Source organism: Haliotis rubra, unplaced genomic scaffold, assembly GCF_003918875.1.
Source record: "Haliotis rubra isolate DU_JTF1 unplaced genomic scaffold, ASM391887v1 Scf1194, whole genome shotgun sequence".
NCBI lineage: Eukaryota > Metazoa > Mollusca > Gastropoda > Lepetellida > Haliotidae > Haliotis > Haliotis rubra.
The window spans coordinates 1228-19761 of NW_025765108.1; the positions used below are offsets into that span (position 1 = coordinate 1228).

An 18534-nucleotide genomic window follows, 5' to 3' on the forward strand; every position below is an offset into this window, starting at 1 on the left:
AATACCGAAAGAAAACAACATTCTAAGGTTCTGTTATGATCTTAAAACATATAATGCCGCCTATCTCCCTCTAAAGGTCTAAATGGGTGCATAAATGGCTACCATTCTTGTTACCCTAAATAAGTGGGACAGCAGGGATGCAAAGGGACGAAAGTCCGGTCCTTTCAGCTACAACTTCTACTACTAGTGGTAGTGAATACGTAATGGGCAATGGCTAGTGCCGACAAAAGTAGTTTCAGAATCAATTGAGTAGTAGTAGTAGTAGTAGTTTCAGGAATAAAGAGTAGAAGAAACTAGCAGTGGTAACGTTGCTGTAGTAGTAGAGGTTGTAGTAGTTATAGTAGCAGCAGCGGTAAGTAGTAGTCCATTAGTAACTGTGGTAGTAGTAGTAACTGTAGTAGTATTGATAGTTTCGGAATAAAGGTAGAAGAAGCAGTTAGCCAACAATGGTGTCTGTAGTAGTAGTTATTGTGGTAGTATTAGTAGTAGCAGCAGTAGTAGTAGTAGTAGTAGTGAAGTATTGGCAGCAGCGGTAGTAGTGGCGACAGCGGTAGTGAGTAGTAGTAGCAGCAGTAGTGAAGTAGTATTGATATTGGTAACAGTAGTAGTAGCAGCGGCAGCGGCAACAGTGGTAGTATAGTAGTAGTAGTAGCGGTAGTGGTAGTGGTAGTAGTAGCAGTAGTAGTAGTAGCGGCAGCAGTGGTAGTAGTAGTGGTGGTGGTGGCAGTAGCGGCAGAAGCGGTAACGGCAGCAGTGGTAGCGGTAGTGATAGCTTGATAGTAGCGGTGGTAGTGGTAACGGCCAGAGTAGCAGTAGTAGTGAGAGTGAGTGGTAGCAGTGGTAGTGGCAGTGAGTAGTGGTAGCGGTAAGTGGTAGCGGCAGTGGTAGTGTGAGTAGTAGTAGTAGCAGTAGTAGTGGTAGTGGTAGTGGTGGTGGTGGCAGTGGTAGTGAGTGAGTAGCGGTGGCAGTAGCGGTAGCAGTGGTGGTAGTAGTGGTGGTAGCAGCGGTAGTGGTAGTAGTGGCGGTAGTGTAGTAGCAGTGGTAGTAGCGGTGGTACCGGTAGTAGTAGTGGCGGTGAGTGGTAGTGGCAGTGGTAGTGGTAGTAGTGAGTAGTGGCGGTAGCAGTAGTGGTAGTGATGGTAGCGGCAGTGGTAGTGAAGTAGTAGTAGTAGTGAGTGAGTAGTGGTAGTAGCAGCAGCAGTGGTAGTAGTGGTAGTAGTAGTAGCAGTAGTAGTAGCAGCAGTAGCAGTAGTAGTAGTAGCAGCAGTAGCAGTAGTAGTGGTAGTAGCAGTAGTAGTGGTAGTAGCAGCAGCAGCAGCAGCAGTAGCAGTAGTAGCAGTAGCAGTAGTAGCAGTAGCAGCAGTAGCAGCAGTAGCAGCAGTAGCAGCAGCAGCAGCAGTAGTAGTAGTAGCAGTAGTAGCAGCAGCAGTAGCAGTAGTAGTAGCAGTAGCAGCAGTAGCAGCAGCAGTAGCAGGTAGCAGCAGTAGTAGCAGTAGCAGTAGCAGCAGTAGCAGTAGTAGCAGCAGTAGCAGCAGCAGTAGTAGTAGTAGCAGCAGTAGCAGTAGTAGCAGTAGCAGTAGTAGCAGCAGTAGCAGCAGTAGCAGTAGCAGTAGCAGCAGTAGTAGCAGTAGCAGTAGCAGTAGCAGCAGCAGTAGCAGTAGTAGCAGCAGCAGCAGTAGTAGTAGTAGTAGTAGCAGTAGCAGTAGTAGTAGTAGCAGTAGTAGTAGTAGTAGTAGTAGTAGCAGTAGTAGCAGTAGTAGTAGCAGCAGTAGCAGTAGTAGTAGTAGTAGTAGTAGTAGTAGTAGTAGTAGTAGTAGTGTTATTGATATTTTCTGACATTGAACATCATATCCATTTCCTTTCAGAAATATGTCCTGGAATCCCTACTGGCGACAACGGAAGCGGAAACGAGTTCTATCTATAACATCCATCGTCATATTTGTATCGGTCAGAATCCATTACGTTTGTGGTTTGAATAACGCATTCACAAACAGTAGCAGCCCTGGAGCTTCAACATGGAACGAATCTGGTGTCAGTCACGAAGCGTTAGCAGGGGGAATACACAACACAACATTGTCTTTCTATGAAGATGGTTTTGATCCAAAGAAGGATAATTATACCGATAAGTCTGATCCCCGTTCACCATCATCAACAGACAGAAATGAAACCGCCTCCCAAGGAAAAGGAGGTGACGGTCAGATTCACCCAACTACTAGTTCACCATATCCCCTGTACCGGCAATCTACAACAAATCTAATGGACGAGAATGATAATATTTCTCAAGTGGCTGATCAATACCATTCAGCGTCCACCCAAGATGAAGCATTTAACATATCAGCACCCATTTGGGTAACTACGGTAAACAGTTCTTACGATACTGATCTCGGGATCACCTTTACCATGGAATCTTCAGAGACCACTCCCAGAGCAGCGACCACTAGCAAGGCTGTTGGGGACATATGGTATATTTGTCATGGGATTCTGGGAACAGCCGTTGAAGTTTTGGTGTAGTTGGAAACGTCATGTCCATTGCTGTCCTCGTTCATACTGACATGCGCAGTTCCACTGGTATATTGCTGACGTCATTGGCCGTGTATGACATCATCGTGCTTACGTCATACCTGTTCCTGTTGTCGATGGACCAGATATTCCAGCACACACGTGTCTACGCCAACTTTCTCACCGACCTCCACCAACCAACCTATCCGGTCTGGTACAGCATGTCAAGTATCGCGTTCATGGGATCAAGCTACACAACTCTCGCCATCTCCATCGAGAGGCTCATCGTGGTTACTTTCCCTCTCAAGGCTTCCGCCTGGTGTACAGAATCCCGCGCAAAGGCTGCCGTCATCCCTCATCTTCATCTTCCGCTCTGTACAACATCCCCGGTACTTGGTCTTCAGCATAGTCCCTCTTGGGATGAAGCCACTCAGAAGAACGAGATCAGTTTAGAAAGGACGGAATTTTCCAAGACATACTTCTTCAAGGCTGTATACTCTGTCACAATGAACATAACCATCAAGGTGTTCCTGCCTTTGACAGTCCCTTGCTGTGTCCAGCTGTTTTATGATTAGGGCAGTGAGGAGGACCGGATGGTACGAAGAAACCTACAAGGGGGCGGTTTGGGTTCGAACCACAGCAAGTTTTCGGCCATGGTGGTAGCGGTGATGGTGTTCTCGATGACGTCCCTTCTGACTGGTGCTATGGAGGTTATACTCCTTCGCATCAACGACCAACAGTTCCAGACCGCCGATGACTGCGAGGTCGTGTGTGCTGCTGTGAGCGCTGTCTCCGAGCTAATGGCCATTTTGAACTCTGGAATTAATTTTCTGCTGTTTTGTGTTTTTGGATCAAAATTCAGAGAAGTATTTCGACGGCGGTTCTGTAAGAGACGGGAAATGGCTGCGAGGAACAGTCGCTCATATACCATGTCGCTCTCTTGATGAGTATAGAAGGTCAGGTCCTGTTTCGATTTCTGTTAAAAACGTCATCGTTTAATCGAGGCACTAGATAATACATACATAACTCTAATTTTGTCTGAATCAGAACTTTCTCTTAACTCTGCGTGAACATAATCCATGCTCTGCATTGATCTTCATAAGCTCAAAATTAGATCTTCAAGCAGAGAGGTGCGCTAATCGATTTGGAGTAACGCAACAGGCTAATTTTAATAAAATGTACATGATTTGATAAATTGGCATTAAGCAAACCCAGACATTTTCACAGGCAAAGTATTGGGTAAGTATGGTTTTGATTATAGATATGTATGATAAACTACGTTTATGACGACCACTGACTGAGTGACTGAGTTTGGTTTTACGCCGCTTTTAGCAATATTCCAGCAACATCACGGCGGGGGACACCAGAAATGGGCTTCACACATTGTACCCATGTGGGGATTCGAAACCGGATCTTCGGCGTGACGAGCCAATGCTTTAACCACTAGGCTACCCCACCGCCCCTTATGACGATCAAGTATAACGAACTGTTATTGGCTGCCGGCAACCTGCAGTATTAGTAAGTTGAAATGCGTATAACCAGGGAGACTATAGAGACTGTAGAGTATCCCTGGTATAACAAACGTGGGATGCATTGAAATGATATATAATTGGTGGTCCCTTTGAGATCGTTATACTGACTGACTGACAGTTTGGTTTTACGCCGCTTTTAGCAATATTCCAGCAAAATCACGGCGGGGGGACACCAGAAATGGGCTTCACACATTGTACCTATGTGGGGATTCGAACACGGGTCTTCGGCGTGACGAGCCAACGCTTTAACCATTAGGCTACCCCACCGCCCCTTGAGATCGTTATAACCGTAGTTGAGTATATATATACAGTATAAAATGCTCGAAGAGCTCCCTGTTTTTATGTCACTGTAGTTGATCTGCCAGGAGGCCGTGTCAGTTTTGTAACTTCTCTTGATTAGTATGTATGAATTGTTGTTTATCATTCACACATTTGAGGCAATAAAAACTATCAACAGGCATTTTGTTGTATTATGTTATGGAAATATTGTATGGACTGTTGACCCTTTCTAAATAAACTGTCAAAAAGAAATGCAAAATATCAATATTTTCTTAAAGTGTCAACTCACACTTTGCATACATGCATTAGGAACACAGTGAACCATGTGTGTTGACTGCGCTAATCAAAGAAAAAGCGTTGTTGATCCTGTTAATTTTTATGAGCGCTTCTGGTAGCTACGCCTTTGCACCTGACAACAACGGCCTAACGACAACATCTGCGCAACTTAGTAATCGTTTCCAGTCAGTCTAAAACATTAACTGACTTTTCATAAACTCAGAAGTGACACAAAATCAGCCATTTTCTTTTGACAGTGATGTTCGGGGTAAATTTTTTTACAAGAAAATATATAATATTTTCAGTATAATGCATATTACACTTAATGACTATCATAATAACACAGAAACACTGTCTTCAGAAATCTACATTTTACACATACCATTTACAAACATCATTACCCATTGCATACACTGTCCATTGCTTCCATGCTCTAATACACCTGAAAAGAAATATGTTGCCCAAGACAAAGTTTGGTTACACACAACTCACGCTCTGTTTCTGCGTGCGTGTGTAATTAATGTACAGAATCTATACTTTGAAAAGTTCCTTTGAAGTTCTATTAATCACGATCCCAAAATGATGTAATTATTATTTTAAAGGGCAAGTATACACGAAAATAAACCTTTTTGTCTTGCCCGTTTTCATCATGAAAAATGTTTGTCAAGTAGTTTTATATCCAAACCCGTACATATATCAGAAGTAACTCATTTATTTTTATCAATCTTTATATCAATTCATATTTTCAACATTTACCGAGAGTTCTGTGTCCACAATAAACACACCATGGATTATGTCCCTTGGAAATGACGTCATTGGTGCCCAAATGATAAACGAATGACGTCGTTAGACCTTATTAGACCCATTTCACGTGGTGCAGCTATAGGTGCGGTTCTTGTGTCTCGATGCGCAGACTACTGTTTTAATCCACCTGTTGCCTGGCCGTCAGCTGGCTATGTCATCAGTTCTACACTGTAATGATGTTGCAGTTTGAAAAAACGTATACATTGTACTAAATGTGTCACCACGTAACCAAATTGTATAACATTCAACCTGTGTCGGTCGCCTTTTCAACGGTATCTTTTTTCACAAAAACTAAAATGTGCACTACATCTAACTTGCCATCGGCGAATGTGCCGGCATTCTACGTTTGTTACTAAAATTACAATATGTCCTCTTCCACCTTCACTTTGATATCGATACCATATCCATGTACATCACGAAAATAAATGCAATTTGCACTTTTGAACTCTGTTTGAAATTCGTTTTTCTATATCATCCGCTCATTGTAGATCAAATATACTGAAAATTACATGCATCGTAAATCTCGCCAGTTTTTACACATTACTACATCACCATTCACTGCATTTTGCGTGTCTTAATTCAAATGTCAAAGTTTACTGGGAGAATTGAATTTAAAAGAAAAAGACCTATCATTGTGATCAGCGGTAGTTTTGTTGTTGTATGATCAAATCACTAATGCTCGTTCTGAAACATTGTCGATGAACCGAATATCGCTGAGAATGTTTTGGAAAATACTCTTGCAAACACAATTTACGTCAAAGTGAATTTTCAGCCATTTTACAGAGTGTTTATAAAATCACGTCACATGTAGATTCTATGTCGGCTGTATTTCGCCCATAAAATCAATTGTATATAGTTCAACACCATCTTCCTGACACGAATTCCTGAATTTCTCATACAGTTCAAAATAAACTGACAAATGGACTTTGTCACCAATTCGAAGTGTTTCAGTGAAATCGAACGAAATATATCAGATGCCACGCTGGGAAAGGACCACTTGTTTGAAAGGTAAACAAAGCCAATCTCAGATTTTACACTGTGCATCCGCTCGCCTACTTGTTGCATACACTTGCTCATTAGTTTTAGAACATGCATGGGAAAGGTATTGTAGCAAGCGATAGTTAAATAAAATAGGTGTATTCCCATGATTTTCTAGATTCATCACAACATATTATAGTTTCTGAAAGCATGACGCCATGACTGACGCAAACTCACGCACAACGATGACGGTACCTCTCTTAATTTCTGACTATTTCCCTTGGTCACAATGAAACAAGAAAATATCAACCAAACAACGAAAATTTCTTCGACAACTGCAGCGTACTCGTGTCAGTGAACACGCCATTTTGAAAAGTCGCTTCCCGATAGTGATATCATACGGACGTCAACATTGTTATACATATTTGGTATTTTCATCGAGGTGAGGTTATGAATGAAAACACACAAGATCAATCTGTCCTGCTGCTTACATTTTCTGTTCTTATGCTTCTTTCGAATTTTCACAAACTTTTTTCACGTGATTAATTTCAGTATTATTATCTTTTGATTTGGGACTAGACAGCAGACCAGTTTAAAATCAAGTGGCACCAATTACGTCATAATCAAAGGGCGGTAACTCAGGCCTGTTTAGCTCGGCAAACAAAGCTTCATATTGGCATAACATTTCAGCACTTATTTTGAGGGTTATACTTACATTGGTGTATATTTTCAAACATTGGTATTAACTAATTAAAACAGTTCACTTTGATTCACAGAAGAATAAATGTGATTTATTCGTGTACACTTCCCCTTTAATGTAAACTCAGTCAGGTTGCAACACGTTGTGTAACGTGAATATATGTCCGTATTTCATATTGGTACGTACGTGTATGTCAGTAAAGTATGGGTATGTGTGCGTACGTGTATGTCAGTAAGTATGGGTATGTGTACGTACGCGTATGCATTTACGTAAGAGAGCACATGAAAAGGCGTAGGTATACTGAAATGTACTAGAGTGAGTGAGTTAGTTTAGTTTTACGCCGCACTCAGCAATATTCCAGCTATATGGCGGCGGTCTGTAAGTAATCGAATCTGGACCAGACAATCCAGTGATCAACAGCATGAGCATCGATCTGCGCAATTGGGAACCGATGGCATGTGTCAACCAAGTCAGCAAGCCTGACCCGATCCCGTTAGTCGATTCTTACGACAAGCATTGGTTACTGAAGGTCAATATTCTAACCCGGGCCTTCACGGGTCGAAATGTACTAGATATTATTGGAGTTGACATTCAGTGACGTGCAAAAGCCACGTGTGTTCCATGTTTCTGGATCTAGATGTATTCGGTGGGTTGTTTGTGGTTGTTTTGTTGTTTTACGCCGCACTCAGCAATATTCCAACGGTGGCGGTCTGTAAGTAATCGAATCTGGACCAGACAATCCCGTGATCAACAGAATGAGCATCGATCTACGCAATTGGGATGATGTATTTGGTTGAAGATGTGGCAGTGCTGTATATAGGTCAGTATTTTACATATTTGTATATATTTAATGTAATGAAATAATGTATTATGTTTTACTGTAAAATACAGAATAAAATAAACTTGTATAACTTATCTATATACTTAGCTCCTGGTTGACTCATCTTTAATTCAACTTTAATACATGTACTATTTATTATTGGCATGAGTATATTTTGGGTAAGACATCCGCCCGTATCTCCCCTAAATGTTAACGATGGGGAAAAATTTCGGTAGGAATTCCACCCGTAAGCCCCGCTTGAAATGTATTATGATTATTTCTAGGGGTTAGTGTTTAGGTTTAGGGATCAGATTTAGCAATATTACGTTAGGGTTAGGGTTAGGGTGGGCTTTCTGTAAAAACCCATCTATTCTTAGGCATAGAATGATCAAAAACAAATCCAAAAAACCACCCCAAAATGGGGGTTACGGGCGGAAATCTTTCCGAATATACAACAATCCTTGAATGCATTTGATAAGTGTATTAGTTAATTACATTACACACTTAAACAGGACCTGTGCGTTATTCCTAAGCAAGTCCGGTTACAATGAAATGATACATACTGCAGTAATCAGATTTACATTGTTCATCGATTGAGAAACGTGTACATCTGTGGATTCGTCCAATGATGATACATGCTCCCTCAGCTCACACCCTGTAGCCTTTGTGGTTTTCATTCCCGCGAAACCCCAAATGTATAAATCTAGTAAGCTGTGGTATGCAAGGGACCGAACTTATAGAGTTGTTTCCCTTGTCACATTCACGATTTGTTTACAAATGGCAGCGTACCGACGACGGGTCGTAAAAGCTCGGTTGTTGAAGTCAGTGTAGAAAGTTTTGATTAATTACTAAACAGCCATGCCTGTTTCGGGCGTCAGGGGCGGGAAGTCGATGGGGAACTCAAGACAGAAAAAAGAAGATGTTGCAGAGAAGGTAAAAATAATTCGAAATATATTCAAAATTGCAAATATGATATTATGAGCCGCACGCACCTGTTACACTAGACCGCGTCTTACGCAGTTGTTTCAACTTACTGATTGGTCTTGTAAGGTGTACGGTTAAGAGAAGAAGTCACAAACTCAATCGCCCATGTGATTATCTCAGTGGTATTGAGTATTCTCCATTTTGTATGTTCAGAAATGGAGTGTTCAGGTTTTAGGTCCTTTCTCAGACCACAACAGGAATGCCATTGTTAGACATGTGGACCAGAAATGAAATTTTGCCCATCAGTTGTGTTAGCTGGAGTGAGTGAGTAAGGACGCCCCCGTTTTTTAGAAGTATTCCAGCAATATCGTGGTGGGGGACACGATAAATGGTCTTCGCACATTGTATCAATGTCGGGAATCAAACCTGGATCTTTGGTGTGACAAGCAAATACTTCAACCATTAGGCTATCCAACCTACTCTTTGTTGTACCTATGAAGATTCAGGGTAAAGTTGGTCTTCAGCAACCTTAGTAACGGGGATGACTATGACTCAACAACACAACTCATTGTTGATAATTAACAATCACAGCACTACCAATGAGGCTGTAGTATTAAGATCCGGAATTATGAAACACATTTGGCATATATAAAACCAAGTGTAACTAACCTGTAATTCACCAAAGTCAAAATCCTCCATCCATGACTTTCAAACCACCTTGCCAGGTTGGGAGAAAGACAGCAAGCGATTTCACAGTTTCCAAATGCAACTAAATTCAACATCCAATCAAGATGCTGCACATCTTCAGCCAATAGAAAACAAGGACAAGACAACAGACCTGACCTCATTAAGACTTGGCTCATTTGCATAGGAACTACTTTCAACCCTTGACCCAGTGGTGACTATAAATAAATCATGGACTTGTGAAAATGTAAACCTTTTCACTGACAATTGTATTATTGTTTAAGGTGTTATGAACTGATTCCAAACAGGAACATAAGACAAGACGTATTAAAATAGATTGCTTTTCCAGAACATTTTACAATTTGTATATTTTGTACTTGTTACACACTTGTATTTGTTACACACTTGTTTTGTACTTGTTACATTTATAATGTTTATTGTAAGAGGCGACTAACGGGATCAGGTGGTCGGGCTCGCTGGCTTGGTTGATGCATGTCATCATGTCCCAGTTGCCTGAATCACTTTCATCATGTCAGTAACCATGGTAACTGGATATTCTGGTCCAGACTCTTTTTATTTAGAGAATTCCATCATAAGCAGGAATATTGCAGAGTGCAGCTTGAAACTAAGAAACAATATTCTTGTTTAGTATTGTGCTTCAACTTAAGTTGTGTGTGTTCCAAGTTTAACATTATTAAATACATAATATGTCCTTATTAAATCAGAAAAAAGTGAATTTGAATTTGATTTCAGTTTTTGTTCATGATATCCTAATGTGAAGGTGAACTGCAGCCTTATGAGTTATGACTAATGTATGAGTCCTTAAGAGATTTCATGGTTGCTGTCTGTCATATTCTAGGTCCGTGAAATGAAGCTTCGACAGCAGAATTGGATGAAACAGAGAGATGAACACCTTACCAAACCTGAAACTGAAGCTCCAAAAACAAAGTGTTTGTTACTGATTTTACATTGCATAGAGTTTCCATTGGTGGTATTGAAATGTACCCAGGTACCTCTCTGTAGGAAGGTATTTACCTTAAAGAAACTTGAGGTGTGAAGAGTTGCAACAGAAACACTGTTGCTTTCAGGATTGTTGGCAAAAACCGACTTGTGTGGTTGTTTACAATTTGAGCAAAATTATTGAAAAGTGCTTGAAACAAATCAACATATTTCATGTACATAAAATATCTCTGAGTCTTATATTTTAAAAGAATGTGATGAAAATTATGTGTCATTGCCAAACAAAACTCATTTCTTTCCAAGCAGCTGGTAAAGAGAGTACTTCCAATGACAGAAGTGGAGCAAAGAAGGCTTCAGCTGCTGCTACACAGTCCATGTTGTCACGGACACAAAGTGCTGAGGGTCGGCTCAATACCCGACCATCCAAACCATTCAGCGCCAATGGAGGAGGACCCAGTCAAGTAAATACCAGAGGAAAGTTCCAGAATTGGCTGCAGGTGCGACACAACAGTTCTGATGTTGCCCTGGAAACAGCAGACTCTAGTGTAAGGGAGGAAGATGAAGGAACAGTTGACCTAGATGGGGCTTCAGCTTACATCCAAAGGGGAACGTCTGCCCCAGTTTGCCAACAAAGGGATGACTTTTCTGATTTTTCTGAGGGAGAATTTGAAGAGTTAAAATCAAGATTGCTGGCGCCAACAGATTTTGATGCTTTGGCAGACAGAATTGTGTCTCGTGTAAAGAAAGATCTTGATTTAAATGGTACTGATCGTCAATATAAGACAAGTAGTTACCAAAGCAAACGACATGTGTCATCAGAACTGCCATTAGAAAATGAAGATTCATCTTCTAATATGTCCAGTCACCATTGTCCTTGCTGTTCTGAAATAATGGTGGGTATTTTTTTAAGTAATTTTCTCTGATGAGTGGAAATGATTTTTTGTTATTTTGCCCAGTCCATGCACTATTTTATGTGGCCATCCTCATTTCTCCAAGAATGGTATATCTTTTTTTTCATTTCTAAGGCCAGACCAATTTTATTTCTTGTTTTGCGGATCCGCCTGTCTTATTTTTACAAGAATAAGAAAGTAAAAAACAATAAATTTTCCCCTCACTCAAAAATAAAATCCTAATGTTTTATTTGGCTTAAAAATGTAAACATACAAGAAATTTTGATTTTAGATTGTTTTTTGCCCCATATACACTTTATAAATTGCCTAAAGTAACATACTTTGAATATTTAAAAGGAATATTAGTTTGACTGGTGATTTTTGGGGGGATTTTTTCCCTCCTGCCTTTAGGTTTTCTGAGGACAAAAATCCTTAAAACAAGAAATAAAATTGGTCTGGCTTAAACTATGTTCAGAACACTGTTTTACTTAGTCTTCCATGCATTAATGTCACACAGTCACCACTTGCCAGCTAGTAGTGATGTAAAATGTCAGTTTTTTGCATGTTAGCTCAAAGGTTTTACTCATATGTATCACTAATTTCTGTTGCTAGGCAACCCTTAAGTATTCAGTAAGTCTGCTGACAACTATGCGTTTGGGACAAAATGGTGCCTTAGTGACAAGCTGTGCAGCAGTGAAGGCATAGAGCATGCTGACTGGCCAATTGACGTCCGAATTATGTCTAATGTACCCCTGCATTCAAAAGAAGCACAGTGTTTCCGCTGATTTAATAATTTATCGGACACAGTGTGTCTGGTGACCTAAAATTTTACCGGCGATTTTCAGGTATATACCGGAGAACGGAAACACTGAAGCATGCATTGTTTGATGCTTAGAAGATGTTATATCAGACTATGGAAAAAAACAGATTTCTGTGCTTGTGAGTGAAGTATATCATCTTAGAACTCATTTAAAAATGTTCAGACTCACTCTCGCGCTAACCAGCTTTGACTTTATAAAAAGGAATCTGTCTGTTCCAGATTGGTTCCCAGTTTACACCACTGTTGTTGATTCCATGTGGTCATACAGTTTGCCGGGAGTGCAGTCAAGGGAGAGAACTCTGTCCGGAGTGTTACTGTAGCATTGGCTCAACCACCTGTAACATTATGCTACAGCAGATCATACAGGAATACCAGGGCAAGAAAACTATGCAGAAGATTTCTCGGTCACAAACATACAGGAAAGATGATCAGTACAGTCCACAGAATTATCAGGAACACAAGAAAGGTAAACAGGGTCATAAAATCAGATCTTTAACTTTGCCATATCATGACGCTGATCAGAATGAAAGAAGTTTTCATCAGCACTACAGTCCTTTTAGCTCAAAACGGACCGATGAATTGCAATCTAACTCAAAAAGATTTTTGCAGAATTTATGTCCTAAAAATAAAAAAGTTGTTTCACAAACTCTCATTAAAATATTGACACAGTTCACTATTTGTTATGAGGGAGGAGTGCAAAGAGAGGAACAGCCAGGTGTGCGAGAAGCATGAGTGCTGACAAATATATTGATTCATTCACCTGTACTGTTCCATCTCTATCCTTTATCGTACACCTGGCTGTTCATAACAAATAGTGAACTGTGTCAGTATTTTAATGATAGTTTGTTAAATAACTTTTTTATTATTAGGACATAATTTCTGCCAAAAAACTCACAGAGTTGGTCTGATAATTGATTATGATCATTGTTTTGAGTATTATGTGTTTATTATTATTTGATGGAACATACTTACCGGGTACTCTGGTCTCTGTTGGCCGCGACCCATCGAGGGGGGTCGGCCTATCCATGAGAGATGATTTTGACACTGATTTTGAGGGTCTAGTTTGGGGGTCGGCTTATCCATGGGATCGGCTTATAGATGGTCATATACGGTAGTTATCGAGTTAGATTGCAATTCATCGGTCTGCTTTTGAGCCAAACCGACTATAGTAAATGTTAATGCCGTGTACAGTCCGTTAAAAACTTATGTACATGCTTTGCGTGCACCTGGCTGTTCCTATCTTTGCACTACTCCCTCGTAACAAATAGTTTTAATGAGAATTTGTTGGACAACTTTTTTTTATTTTTAGGACATAAATTCTGCAAAAAACTCACAGAGTTGGTCTGATGTTTTGATTGTGATCAGTGTTTCATCGAGTATTATATGTGTATTAGTTTTTGAGTTAGACTGCAATTCATCGGTCTGCTTTTGAGCCAAACAAACTGTAGTCAGCTGGTTAAGTTAGATTACTGATACCAGCCAATTTCAGATTCTTTATATACAAGGAGAAATCTGGCAGCAAACAGAAAAACATTTAACAGACATGAGAATTGTCCACTGATCCGGGATTTTTGTTTCATTTTTAACGTTTAGGAGATCGATGTAAATCTGCAATAAGAAACCCCCAAGATCCCCGGCTAAATTTTCAGAAATTTTTTGTGCTTTGCCGTTCTCATGTCTGATTTATGTTGCTACAAGGTTAGAACTTTAATTTTAGTCAATAGCAGACAGATTTCTGTTACTAACAGAGTGAGTGAGTGAGTTTAGTTTTACGCCGCTTTTAGCAATATTACAGCAATATCACGGTGGGGGACACCAGAAATGGGCTTCACATATTGTACCCATGTAGGGAATCGAACCCGGGTCTTCAGCGTGACGAGCGAACGCTTTAACCACAAGGCTACCCCACCGGCCCTGTTACTAACAGAGGGGTGGTGGCATGGCATTAGAGGTTAAAACATTTGCTTGTCTTGCTTAAGACCTTTCTCAGCCAACAGTCCTTATTTCAAGGAAATAGATAGACATGATGTCATGTTGGTGAGTTTAGGGGTGGTGGGATAGTCTAGTGGTTAAAGTGTTCACTTGTCACGAGAAGACTTGCATTCTCATTCCAGCTGCCAATGATTTTTCCAGTTGCAAATGTGAACACAAGAATAATTCTTTAAAAATTGCAAAATGTACTAGACTCTGATTAATTATGACCCATTCCTGGCCACTCTTGTCCCTGTGTCAGTGCATCTGGGAATGTTTTGTCTGATGTCAATCTTCAGCTTGTTGTTCCCATACCGAAATTAAATCTTTTGGTGAACATTTGCAGTAACTGCTTCAAAATGCTCTTGGGGTGGTGGGGTAGCCCAATGTTTAAGCGTTCGCTCATCACGCTGAAGACCCAGGTTTGATTCCCCACATGGGTACAATGTGTGAAGCCCATTTCTGGTGTCCCCCCGCCATGATATTGTTGAAATATTGCTAAAAGCGTCATAAAACCCAACTCACTCACTCACTCAGTTATTTGTTTGGTCTGGGGAGTTTAGGGACAGAGATATCCACTCTTCCGTTAGTGTTAGTCTGAGACTGGTGTGAAAATCTTCAGGAAAAAAGTTGATAGGTTTGAGTATTTATATAAATCACTAAATGTTGATCAATTATTGTTAAACATAAGAGAGCTAACTAATAAAAATGTTTGAAAGAAATCATAATATTTCACATCACTGGTGAGTGGTGACATACTTATGCCTGGATACCCAAGAAAACAACATTTTGTATATAATTTAGAAGCAGCCCATAGATATAGACATAGCTTTGTGTTTTATGTGAATAAATTAACAAAACATTACATCACAATTGTTTTGGTACGAAATTATCGACGACACAATTTCCCATTGACAATATTTCTGATTATTGATCTTTTAAGCCATCCCTACGAGTTGATTTCTTCCATAAGTGATCTATTTTATGTTAACTACTAGCCCCAAATCAGCTACCGACTAGTTGGATTTGACCAGTAATTCCAGTGGTATCATGTCAGCTTAATTTGGAAGGAAAGAAATCCTCATGTTAGATGTTTACCACACAGTGAAACCCACAACAATAAGGTGCATGGAGTAACCTAGTGGTTAAAGCATTCACTCATCACGCCGTAGACCTTGGTTCCATTCCCCACATGGGTACAACGTGTCAAGTCCAGGAGTTGTGTCCCCTGCAATGATAATGCTGGAATATTGCTAAAAATGGCGTAAAACTATACTCACGCACTCAACCCCACTCACTCACTCACTCTTCCTGTGTTAGTAGGTAATGGACAGCTGTTTCACGTGTAATGGGACGGTAATTGTTCCTGGGAAGTTCATTCACTCGCTCGCTCACTGACTCACTCACTTGCATCACTCACTCACTCGCATCATTCACTCGCATCACTCACTCACTCCAATGGGTATTAAACTGACAAACCAAGAAACCATTCTTGGGTTCAAACCCAGACTAAAGTCTTTGGGGGGCTACACAGCACTCACCGTAGACAACTGGTCTATATATTGTGAAGAAGATGATGTATTTCCGAGACCTGTTTTCACTTTGCAGGAACACATCCCTCAGTGGATAACAACCATTACAAAGAGCAGCTGCAGAATCTCTGTACACGCCTCGACGTCCTGTCGTCGGAGAAGACGTCCGCCCAGGTGGAGTGTGAGAGACTCTCCGATGCTATTCAGAGAGAGGCTGTGCAGGTGCGGAACATCTCGAAGGAGGAAGACAACATCTGCAGCCAGATCGACACCCTGGGAGAGAAGCTGAACATCCTGAGACAGCATCGAGGTGGAGTAATGCGAGAGTAAATGTGAAGAGATGAAGAGTGAGCGCGAGGAGGCACAGAGGCGTCTCACCATGCTGAAGGAGGCGATGGAGAGTCTGAACATTGAGCTAGAAAAGGTAAGTGGCTTTATGGTCTGTACAATGTGTACAGTTGTCAGAAATGTCATAAGCGCCCATAGATATAGACATAGCTTTGTGTTATATGTGAATAGATTAACAATGAGCGTCTGGATCGGGGGGCGCGGTGGGCGAGCTGGCTAAGGAGCCATGCTAGTATTCCAGCGAGCTTGGAGGTGCCGGGATAGAGCCCACCTGTGACCGGGTGTAAAAAACCTTGGAGTCAACTTTGTGTACAGACTCTTTCAGTGTTGTCACAACCCCTAGTGTACAGTACACAACCCTGTGCACTTAAAAGAACCCACGAATCCGTTGGTAAATGACCAGATGGTGGCCACATGAATACGTGCAAACACCTAGTTGCGGGTACAGCAACTTGGGGGAAAACTTGGACAAAGTGCTGTGACTATGTGTCCCAGTCCACCCAGCTGTGAATGGGTACCTCGTAAGGATAGAAATGCCACATTAACTCGGTGCGCCTAGTAGGCAGCAAGATTGGATGCTCCCCAAGGAGTTGAGATTGAAAATTACGATGTGCCATTGTGATGGATATCCAATAATCGAGGGAAAACAAAGCGCCTTTGAGCAGTTGTACTGGATATCGGCGCTATACAGATGTTTGTATGTATGTATGTGTAAAGAAAATGGAGAAGAAGAGAGATTCCTACAAAGTGCTATCTTCCATGCAGCTAAGTATGGTCAAAGTGCTAAAGTGCATATTTATATCATAAGAGGCGACTTCATAGATCAATGCTTATGCTGTTGATCACTGGAGCGTCTGGATCAGAATATTGCTGAGTGCATTTGTAAACAATAAACAAACAAATAAATATAAAACGAAACACATATCAGGCTTTTACCTCAACTCATGAACATAGGGGGCCGGGGACCAGTAATTATGTTTTAGGAGTCCTTGCAGGCAACAGGAGTGTCCTGTGAAGGAACAGTGTAGAGAACTGTACATTTTGATAATGTCTCTAGAGCCTGGAATGAATCATTGATCATGTGGACTCAGAGCTCCAGATAAGATTTAGCTCATGTGGGTACTGTACCCACTGTATTTTTTTGGAGTGGGTATTATGAATGTTGAGTGGGTATTTCATTTTCTGTTACCCACTGCTTTCAAATATGTGGGTATTTCAGTCATTTTACTCCCCTAAGTATTATGTCATTGAGTAAGTTTACTAAGCAGGTATGTTCTGCCTTATGTCATACATAATCAAAACCAACTTAAATATAATGGAAATGATTTCATAAAAAAATCACTCATCCTATACTGACAGTACAACACTAGTCCTATACAAACAGTACAACTTGATAGCAATCGATGTCTTTTTCATTATGCAAGTGATTTTTATAGATATATTCTGTACGCATATGTTTTAAACTTTGTGCGTATCTAACATTTTAAATATGCAACATATATTTTTCAATGCGTAACTCGAAATTTTCTGTGCGTATTTTACCCAAATACGCAGCTTATCTGGGCCTCTGTGGACTGGTGGATGAAATGATGCACGTAATAGCTCTGCAAGAAACAACCAAACACTTAGCAACGTCATACTTGTGTTGTGGGTGCAGTGAATAATATTGTAGGTCCCTCTGGACGCCAGTATATTATTATTCTGCATCCATTCCCTACTTTGTGTGTACTGGATGCACATTTGCACGTTGCACAAAACCCTGACATATGTATGAACACAAGGGTTACAGGGCTGATTATCTTACCTTTACGTGAAACGCTTTAATTTCATTAGTCAATGATGCTTTAACAAGTTTCCGTGTCAGTCTTCCCAGGAAGGTGACAATTGAAAAAAAATATTACCCGCTGCCACGGTAACCGCTAAACTCCCCACGAGAAGCTGTATCGCTAACAATCGTATTCATAATATGGCACATGCAGTCGATGGAGTTCGAAAACCGTTCGATTAGCTGTTTTTGAGTTCCGTATGTACACATTTATTTTACCCACTTTCACTGCTTTATTTAAACTATTTTATACATTGCATCGTTTGCACACTCAGCTTTCACATAATTAACCATAACTATTCTTATAGCATTTTTTAGCTTGTCAGAATATGTTTCACTGATTTTAAAAATCCAGTCTAGAGGCTTACGCCATTTTGTTTACTTGTCAAATAGTCGGTATGTCGAGCTTATCTTCAAAATAAAATAAAATGATATTTTGTACATTTAACATGGGCTAAGATAAAATCGTTGTAAACTTCTCCTCGGGTAATCGTGGTCTGATATGCGCATCTTTGTAGCAGTTTATCCTTCGCAGCTTTACCAGTTCGGGCAACAGCCCTGCTACAAAGATGTGTATATCAGACCGTATGACCCTCGAGAGAAGCGTACAACTTATAAATGATGTTTCATGTCTTGACTTGAATCTGCAACGCAACTGGACTGTTGTGAGGGTATTTGGAATAGCATTATGA

The 18534-nt window shown here is 40.6% G+C and overlaps 1 protein-coding gene across 1 annotated transcript in view; it reads left to right on the forward strand.

The window, feature by feature from the left end:
* Nucleotides 1-8674: 8674 nt before the first annotated feature.
* Nucleotides 8675-18534, forward strand: part of LOC124261423 — a 41112-nt gene continuing 31252 nt past the window's right edge. The window contains exons 1-5 of the mRNA XM_046695745.1: nt 8675-8821; nt 10356-10446; nt 10763-11349; nt 12386-12632; nt 15746-16093. Coding sequence (XP_046551701.1) covers nt 8747-8821; nt 10356-10446; nt 10763-11349; nt 12386-12632; nt 15746-15999 — 1254 coding nt within the window. The 5' untranslated portion in view covers nt 8675-8746 and the 3' untranslated portion in view covers nt 16000-16093. The remainder of the gene's footprint in view (nt 8822-10355; nt 10447-10762; nt 11350-12385; nt 12633-15745; nt 16094-18534) is intronic.